Consider the following 9,056-nt stretch of genomic DNA (forward strand, 5'->3'; position numbering starts at 1 on the left):
TCAGATGCTATCCATGAGAAACAGGAAAGAATGGTGCAGTAGAAACTCATATTTAGTGTTCTCAAGCCCAAGAAACATAAGATCCTCTTAATTCAGCCCCTATTTCCCTTCCCCTGCAATCATCCAGAGTATTTTTTCTGGAAAACTAAGCTATTCTTCCATCAGTAGAGGTTGTTTGGTGCCTATTTTATCACTTTCACATCATCATCAGTGTTCTCTCCTCACATGCAGCCAGTTACTTCCAACTCTCCATCAAAATGGATGTGCAAATTTCCACATTATTCATAGAATCCCCCTAGAACTCATTCATGTGTAGTCCAGAGTACAGGAGTTCCAGAACACATCCCTCTTTATAAGGCAGGAAACGGGAAGTGACAACGGTAAGTTTGTCCAACTTTATTGAAACCTGTTATATAGAAGGTAATTCAAATAAAACCACTGTTTCCTGTAGAAATATGAGTTAAGTTTTACTACAAAAGAATATAAAATACATTAGCTTAAACTACAATATAAACAAATTTTTAAAATGAACAGTGTATCCTCATTAAATGTTTGCAAAGTTTCTTCCTAAGCACTTTCAGATTTCTACTCACTGTAACATGAGAGATGTTCACACTAAGGTACTTCAGCCCCAACTTTCACAAACTATTGGAAGTTAGAGAGTACTCTGTTGCTAAGTGAAAAAAATTTGCGTTTTTTCATATCGGGGAAAATTATACTAGACTAACAGTTTTAAATGAATAACTCACATGTATTCGAGAAAAATCACCTCTTGCCTTACAAATACAAAATAAATTCCCTAGACTCCCCTTCTCTGTAGAGACCATCAGCTCACTATGAAGGCTTCAGCCTCAGTAAGCACAATTTGAGGAAAAAAATAAAACAAGACTTCACCATGAGAAATGGCTAAAAGCACCATCTCCTACAGGAACCTTCTGTGATTGTTTCTATTAAACATTCTAACTTCAACATCATTTTTTAAACTCACTCCATTCCTAACATCACTGGAAATGAAAAGGGTAAATTTGATGGTCCTCATGTCAAGGCAGTATTTTCACTGTCATCTGATATTTTATCCCATTTCCTACTGACAATGTCTCCCCTAACCTTGAAATTATATAGAGGTTCTATGACAAACCCTTGCTTTTAGCTTTAGGTATAACATTGACATCTTTGGAAAAATGTGTCAGTAAATACTCAAGTTCTGGCCTCATTTCCTGATGTGTAAAGCATGGAAGCAAGGCTGTCCTGTATAGATTGCTTTTGCACCAACTATTTAGGAAGGTCCTTGATCTCTAAGCTTGCCTTTAGAGATCAAATTGATCTCTAAGCTTGCCTTTAGAGATTAACATTCATCGAAAACAAATTCAGTTGTCAAATACCTGTTCCTAATTTAGTTCAAAGCCATACAACATAGCACAACTCCATTTGTTTTATGTTTTGCTTTGTTTGTAGACAAAGGTATCTTGCTATGTTGCCAAGTCTGGTCTCAAACTCTTGGCCTCAGCTATCCTTCCTTTCAGCCTTCTAAAGTGTTGGGATTACAGGTGTGAGTCACCATGCCTGGCCCCACCTCCATTTATTAGGCATGATCTCATGCAAACTTAAAATTAAAAAAATAATTTCAGGCCCCTATGTAGATCACGAACCTACTTAACACTCAATATGGTAAAAACAAATGTTTTTAATTTTTCTAGTCTTCCTAAAAGAAGTATAGTGGTTTTGGCTAAAGACTGATCAACATTATAGATCCAATCTGTTGTCAAAGAACACAGTTTCTGACCTGGTAACAAAATTGTTCTGATATCTGACACATGGCCAAGATTCTCAGACAAGAATAAAAGGGATTCGTTTGGATTCTGTCCTTTAATAACTTTCAGAGGAGAATTAAGAAGAGGCCTTCAGCTCAGTAAAGACACTGATCAAAGCTTGGTAAAAATGAGCTTGTATGCAGACTTTAAGTGATGTTCTTCAACAAATTAAACAGGCCAAAGGAGTGTTTTTCACTGATGGAGCTCTCACCACTCACTGATTCTGTGCCAGTTTTCCATAGCCTCCTCTCCCAGCATCATAGTCCTGCCGATACTCATCCCGTACCTTTAATGAAAAGAACAGAGTTACAGTATAGAGAAGAATGGTAAAAACGCCTCCCACAAACATGTCAGTGAAACCTGTTCAGATGCCCTAATGTGAACATTTCAAGCAGGACCTATGCATTGACCTATGCAATGACCTTCAACTCATTTCAGTGCATTTTGCTTTCCTTGTAGATATTCCTGCAGGTGGAAGATATCCAGCCCCTAGCAAAAATTCAAGAATGGATGCTTGTTAGAAATGTACAGAATAGACTATTTCAGGGTTTAAAAAATCAATTTCCCCAAACTGTTGGGTGGTTTTTACATCCACTTCAAGCCAAGATTATATAGACACGAAGTTATTTATAAAAGAGTAAATATAAATTGCCAAAACGCCTGTCATTGTGACTGGAATCCCAGGCAACGGCTGAGCCCAGAGACCCTTCTTGCATACCTGGCCCCCAGATCGCCCACGGCCGTACTGCCTGCCCTCCTTAAAGCCTGCGTCCCAGTCTGTGCGAATGATTCTGTCATCTAGACGAGTTCCATTTATGTACCGCATGGCATTTTCTGCATCTGCTCGTGAGTAATATCTTAAGTATTAAGGAACACTAGCATTTTTGGAAATGGGAGAACAACATGTAAATGAAGCTGAGTTGTTAAAAAGTGTAAGAGCTAATCCAACCAGATGTAGTGCAAAGACAGTAATTCAGCTTGCACAGGCCTGTTTGCAATTGGTCTAGAAGCACATAGTCAAATGTGACACTTACCCATGGCTACACTGATCATGATTTCCTGGACATTCCTGTTGATAATTTTTGGTCTCATCATCTCCGTATTTTGGTTTACAAAATATGAAGTGCATTCAGTGCAGGTTTAGACCACTGTACACTTCTTATCCAAGAAACAAGTGCCATATATTCAAGTTAGGTGCTACATATTCCAGGGCAACCTTAATAAAGAGGTTACATATGGAATCACACTGCATTTCACTAAAGGAAAGATTCAAGGTATCAAGAAGGTAGTAGCTCCCAAACCTACTTAATCAGAGAGATCTCCATTTAATTAAATGTCTATCTGGGAAGACCTGCAAGCAGGAAGACTTTTAATCCCAGACAAGTAAGACAATAGTGTTCTCAATAAACCATCTGGAAGAACTAGTGGCTTTGATGTTAGCAGGCCAAAATAAAATCTCTTTTCATTCTAGCACTTGGGAAACCCACATATCCCCAAGGCAAGCCAGCAATCTGGGAGAGAAGCCCTGCCTGGGTCCAGTGAATCAGCATTCTTAATTATGAACAAAAACCCAGGGATTACCAGACACTTAAGGAAAATTTTCAACCAAAACAAACATAAAATCAGGGCACAGAAAAAAAATTCAAAAGAAACATTAGATTGGGTCTGCAAAACTTCTCCAAATATTAAATTGAATGAACAAAACATAAAATATAGTAAAAAGAACATAGGATAAATTCAGGAGGTCCAATATTTAAACACTCTGAGTAAGGTAATTAAATGATCACAAGTAAAGTTTTGGTTTTTACCTATACAATCAACTTATATACATCTACATAATGAAATACTATACAGCTATTTTACTTAAAAAATTTTTTTTCTTCAAAGATGGGGTCTTGCCCTGTCACCCAGGCTGGAACACAGTGGCACCATCACAACTCACTGCAGCCTTGAACTCTTGGGCTCAAGTGATCCTGGGTCCACCTCAGCTTTCTGAGTAGCTAGCACTACAAATATGAGCCGTCAAACCCAGCTACACAGCTGTCTTTAAAACAGGCCTACATGTGCTGAAATGGAACAATAAAAAAATTATTTAAAAAGAAAACCAGCACATGAAGTACACTACTGCATACCCACAGGATTACTTTTTGAAAGACGCCCAAGAAAGTGGTAACTGACTGCTTCTAGGAAAGGGAATTAGGTGTTTAGAACAGAACGAGGTTTTTATATTTTCTCTATGCTCTTTGGAATTTTTTTTTACATGAAGGGCAAATATTCTTGAAAAACTTTTTCTTAACCATAAACAAAGCATGGATTTCAAGACAATGTAAATAGTAGCAGCTTTCACAGTGTAAGAGCAGAGATAAATATAACAGAAGGTAGAAGGGAGATGAAGGAAAACGTAGGGACAAATGCACAGATGCTTATGAGCTAACAGCCTCACTTTTTTTTTTTTTTTTTTTTTTCAAACAGGCAATCAACCACTCTCAGCTCTACCCTGGTTCAACAGCTACATTTAACACAGGAAGGATACTCCACAAAACAGAATCCACATGCTGTTTTCTTCATTTTATCCAGACCCATAATGATTTTCTTTATGTCACCACTTTTGCTGAAGAGTTCATAGATTTGTTCTTCAGTTGTGTAAAAAGAAAGATTTCCAACATATAATGTACAGCTTTTCTTGAGTAATTTTTCTTGTTCTTCATTGTCACCCTAGAATTTCAAATAGAAACAAAAGTTAAGCAACTTAAGAGCCTTGCTTAAAAAGTATTTCTAAGCATGGTAAAAAACATTCATTAATTCTGATTTGGAAATCAAATTCTCTCATCCCAATCTACCACAAATCCCTTGCCCAAAAAAAGGGGGGATTGTTCATATTCTCTGAAGCACTTATGGAAAATCCAGACTCTTAACAGAGAGACAGCCTCAAAAGCTACACCGCATACGACAAAATAACTTCTACACCAGACTCTCACAAGTAGCTTGCCTTTTCCATGTACACACCATATCCTCAGCACTGCATCCTTTAAACCCAAGTTTAAACTCTGGACCTTGACCTAATATATGAGAAAGGGCCCTTTTATCCTCTACAGTGAAAAATAAGCGGATTTTCAGAGATAGAGTTCCTCTTTTAATGCACCTATAGTAACTGTTCAAAGCAACAACTTGGATGCTTTACATGCTCATATTTTTCTGAGTTGAGGAAAAAAATGTAGCGATCAGTAAAAAACAAAACAAAACAAAACAGACCTCATTTTCCTAATGGGCTTCCAAATTGGGATGAAAGGATGAAACCAAAGACAAGAATATAACTGGGCTTCATCCAGCACAACTGACAAATCCCTGGCTCATCGAGGTCGGGCGCAGTGGCTCACGTCTGTAATCCCAGCACTTTGGGAGGTGGAGGAGGGTGGATTGCCTGAGGTCAGGAGTTCAAGACCAGCCTGACCAACATGGTGATGCCCCGTCTCTACTAAAAATACAAAAAAATTAGCTGGGCATGGTGGTGGGCACCTGTAATCCCAGCTACTTGGGAGGCTGAGGCAGGAGAATCGCTTAAACCTGGGAGGTGGAGGTTGCAATGAGCCAAGATGGTGCCATTGCACTCCAGCCTGGGCCTCAGAAGCAAAACTCCATCTCAAAAAAAAAATCCACAGAACAATAGTCATTCTAAGTTAAAAAGAGGTTTCCAGAACTATGAGACATTAGACAAAGTAAATTCCTGTCATTTTACTGCTGTCACTGATTGGTTAACATGGATGGGGCATCTTCTTTTTCTACTTCCTCACACATAAGTAAGGTCCAAATAAATAGCCTACAGTTTGGTACTTAAGTATATGAATATGGATTCCATTCACAGAATGCTAGAAATTCCACATGACAGTATGGTATTACTGTCTAAATAAAGCTCTCGGTTTTAGACTGAAGAGATGAATGATAGACAAAGTCAAAAGTTTTCTGTTTTCATTTCACAAGACAAGTTAAAAATGGTTAGGACGTGGAACTGTCTAAAGTGTAAAAGTGGTAGAAGTGCAAATCATGCCTGGCACTTAAGTATTTAAAAACTTGACCAGCCTGGATCAGTGGTTCACATCTGTAATCCCAACACTCTGGGAAGCCCAGGCAGGTGGATCGCTTGAGTCCCTGAGTTTGAGACCAGCCCGAACAATACAGGCAGACCTGTCTCTACAAAAAGCCATAGGTAATGGTGGGAACCTGTGGCCCCAGCTTCTCCAGAGGCTGAGGTGGGAGGATCACTTGGGCTCAGGAGGCTGAGGCTGCATGATCCGTGATTGTGCCACTGCACTTCAACCTGGGCGACAGAGCTAGTCTCTGTCTCAAAAAATAAAAAAATTTTTTTTTTTTGAGACATAGTCTCACTCTGTCGCCCAGGCTGGAGTGCAGTGGCGTGATCTGAGCTCACTGCAACCTCCGCCTTCTGGGTTTCAAGCGACTCTCCTGTCCCAGCCTCCCAAGTAGCCAGGATTACAGGCAACCGCCACCATGCCCAGCTAATTTTTGTATTTTTAGGAGATGGGGTTTCACCATCTTGGCCGGGCTGGTCTAGAACTCCTGACCTCGTTATCCACCTGTCCCGGCCTCCCAAAGTGCTGGGATTACTGGTGTGAGCCACCGTGCCATGCCCGTCCTTGAATAAATAAATTTTTTTTTTTGAGATGGAGTCTCGCTCTGTTGTCCAAGCTGGAGTGCAGTGGCGCGATCTCAGGTCACTGCAACCTCCGCCTCCTGGGTTCAAGCATTCTCCTGTCAGCCTCCGGAGTAGCTGGAACTACAGGGGCATGCCACCACGCCCAGCTAATTTTTTGTATTTTGAGTAGAGACAGGGTTTCATCATGTTGGCCAGGATGGTCTCGATCTCTTGACGTCATGATCTGGCTGCCTCTGCCTCCCCAAGTTCTGGGATTACAGGCGTGAGCCACCATGCTCGGCTGAATAAATTTAAGAGCTTCCCCAATTTGCTGTCAAACAAAATTTGCTTTTCCCTACTTATTTCACACATTCTCCCCACTTACCCTCTGCTATGTGCACCCCTTCATTTCCCAGTCACAAGGGGATTCCCCCCCTTTTCTGAATCCTCACTACTTCTCTCTCAACTCACTTCTGCTTAGATTCTGATTACTTCCCTCCATTTATAATCCACACTACAGGGAATTGTGAGCTCGTAGAGTGCAAAAAACTGTCTTCCCTCTCTCCCTGTAGGGTTTAGTACAAGGCTTTAGCAACAACACTCAATAAACATTTACTAAATAACTGGGTTAATGAGTCCCGCTCCCCGCAACCCTATTCCATCCCTGCCTTTGCTGATACTGAAAAGCCTACTCTGAATATCTGCAGCCTCCCCCTTTTCCACAAAATATAGTGATATAGCATTCGATATAGTCTGGACTAAAAATTTCCCTCTTCTGAAATGCAGCAATTCTCCCATCTTTAAACCCTCAACATGCTCAGTTTGACGGGTCCACTTCCCACTCCGAAGCTTCCCCGAGGGCGGAGTGAGGACTCCACTTGTGTCTCCCACGCACCGCTAACCGTTTCCGTAGGACCACCCTCCTAGAGAAGGGGCCCGAATCGCCGAAGGGCACGGCTTCGCTGATTTAAAAAAGTAAAAAGCCCCGTATCTGCCTCAGAAAGGCGCCTCTATGGACTCAGGGAGTTAGGACACCCCTCCCCCTTGTTACAGAGTCCCCTTCCAGAGGCAAAACCGTGGAAACGGGAGCCACTACTACTACTACCACTCAAACCTCTCGGCGATGGCCGGAGTACCGGGAGTGCCTGCGAGGGACTGGGAAAGCGAGCCTCAAATTCCCATTCTTCCATAGAAAGTGGCTTCACTGACAACGAAACGCCCTTCCAGCACCCATTCCCTGCCTCCCCAGCAGGCACCGAGGCCCCGCTTGGCGTTTGGGGACTCCAGCATAACGGGAGGCAACACAACGAGACAAGAGCAAACCGTTTCTCGGCGTTCTGGCCCAGGGCCGTCCCCTCTCGCGTCCCGGCCTCCCTCACCCGGAAGTGTTGGTCCCGGTACTGGCTCAGCTCCACGTAGGAGTCGCTGCGCAGCGCCTTCAGGAGGCCACCCGACATAGTGCAGACGAGCGGACGACAATGCGACGACTACCGACACGAGGCGGTGGCTGCCGTGGCGGAAGCGGAAACGTGCGGAGATGCGCATCTTATTGGACCCAATCCGGGCGACAGAGTCGTCATCAAGCTGCGCGGGCACAAAAGGTGTCCGGTCGGACCCCGCGGGGCGGAAGGCAGGGGACGGAAGGCGAGGGCGGCGCGCTTCGGGTATCGGGCGCCGGGAAAGGATGGTGCTCCGACGGCTGCTGGCTGCCTTGCTGCACAGTCCACAGCTAGTGGATCGTCTATCGGAGTCGTGGCCTATCCGACGTGCGGCGCAGCTCACAGCCTTCGCACTGCTACAGGCCCAGCTGCGGGGCCAAGACGCGGCCCGCCGCCTGCGGGACCTCGCGGCTGGGCCCGCGGGCTCCCTGGGCCGCCGCGCTGAGCGATTCAAAGACGCTTTCACCCAGGAGCTACGCCGCGGCCTCCGGGGCCGCTCAGGGCCACCACCAGGTAGCCAGAGGGGCCCGGGCGCAAACATTTAAGCCTGGGCTGCGCGGGGCCGAGGCCGCTTACTTTCCCTTCTGGGCTCTATACTGGCCTCGGCGTTGAGGGGTCATTCCGGACACTGCGCGCGGCTTCGAATCCTGACTCCGATTTTTGGCCTGCGGATATCCCACTCAGAAGAGCCTAGGCCAGACCGCCGTCTCCGTTGAAGTCTTGTGATTGGACAAGGCAGTGTGGAGAAAGACCCCGAAGCCTAACAGAGATGAAGATGGGCTGGGTCCAGTCACAGCACCTGCGGAGAGCCACCGGCTGAAGCCGCAGAGCCTTTCCTCTGCAAATGGGATTGAAACTCTTGACAGATGCTGCTGAATCTGCACGGGTATAGCAGGACACTTAATTCCAGGGACAATATGGATGAAAAGACCACCCTACAGTTGCCAAAATCCTTTGATTAAATGTGTGAGCTGATTAATAAGCATGAGTGTGATACTTCTCAGGCAAGATGGATTAAGAATACTGGGGACTGTAGGCCTATGGTAATAATAAACACGTACTTTATGAAATGAGTATTTATTCTGTACTGGGACTTGCTAATAGCACTCTGTGTGTGTTTGTGTCATCTCCTTAAAACCACATTCACATGAGGAA

General features: G+C 43.9%; 2 protein-coding genes across 6 annotated transcripts in view; one reads left to right on the forward strand and one right to left on the reverse strand.

The window, feature by feature from the left end:
- SENP5 (SUMO specific peptidase 5) overlaps positions 1–4,418 on the forward strand; it is a 64,232-nt gene extending 59,814 nt beyond the window's left edge. For 3 of the 4 annotated variants that reach the window (XM_017522834.2, XM_017522875.2, XM_017522886.2), the window contains one exon: positions 4,284–4,418. In XM_017522834.2, coding sequence (XP_017378323.1) covers positions 4,284–4,330 — 47 coding nt within the window. In that variant the 3' untranslated portion in view covers positions 4,331–4,418. The remainder of the gene's footprint in view (positions 1–4,283) is intronic. The other variant, XM_017522849.2, reaches the window with a different exon arrangement.
- On the reverse strand, positions 381–9,056 carry NCBP2 (nuclear cap binding protein subunit 2). Of its 2 annotated transcripts, none has more exons than XM_017522958.2 (5): positions 7,786–9,056; positions 4,345–4,526; positions 2,530–2,668; positions 1,337–2,097; positions 381–1,305 (listed from the first exon to the last, which is right to left on the reverse strand). In XM_017522958.2, exons 1-4 carry the CDS (start codon positions 8,440–8,442, stop codon positions 2,026–2,028), a joined length of 1,050 nt encoding a protein of 349 aa, XP_017378447.1. In that variant the 5' UTR covers positions 8,443–9,056; the 3' UTR covers positions 381–1,305; positions 1,337–2,025. The 2 variants fall into 2 exon arrangements, with proteins under 2 accessions (XP_017378447.1, XP_017378455.1); XM_017522966.2 differs by having other exon boundaries at positions 7,842–8,008.

Source organism: Cebus imitator, unplaced genomic scaffold, assembly GCF_001604975.1.
Source record: "Cebus imitator isolate Cc_AM_T3 unplaced genomic scaffold, Cebus_imitator-1.0 Scaffold0, whole genome shotgun sequence".
Taxonomy (NCBI): Eukaryota; Metazoa; Chordata; class Mammalia; order Primates; family Cebidae; genus Cebus; species Cebus imitator.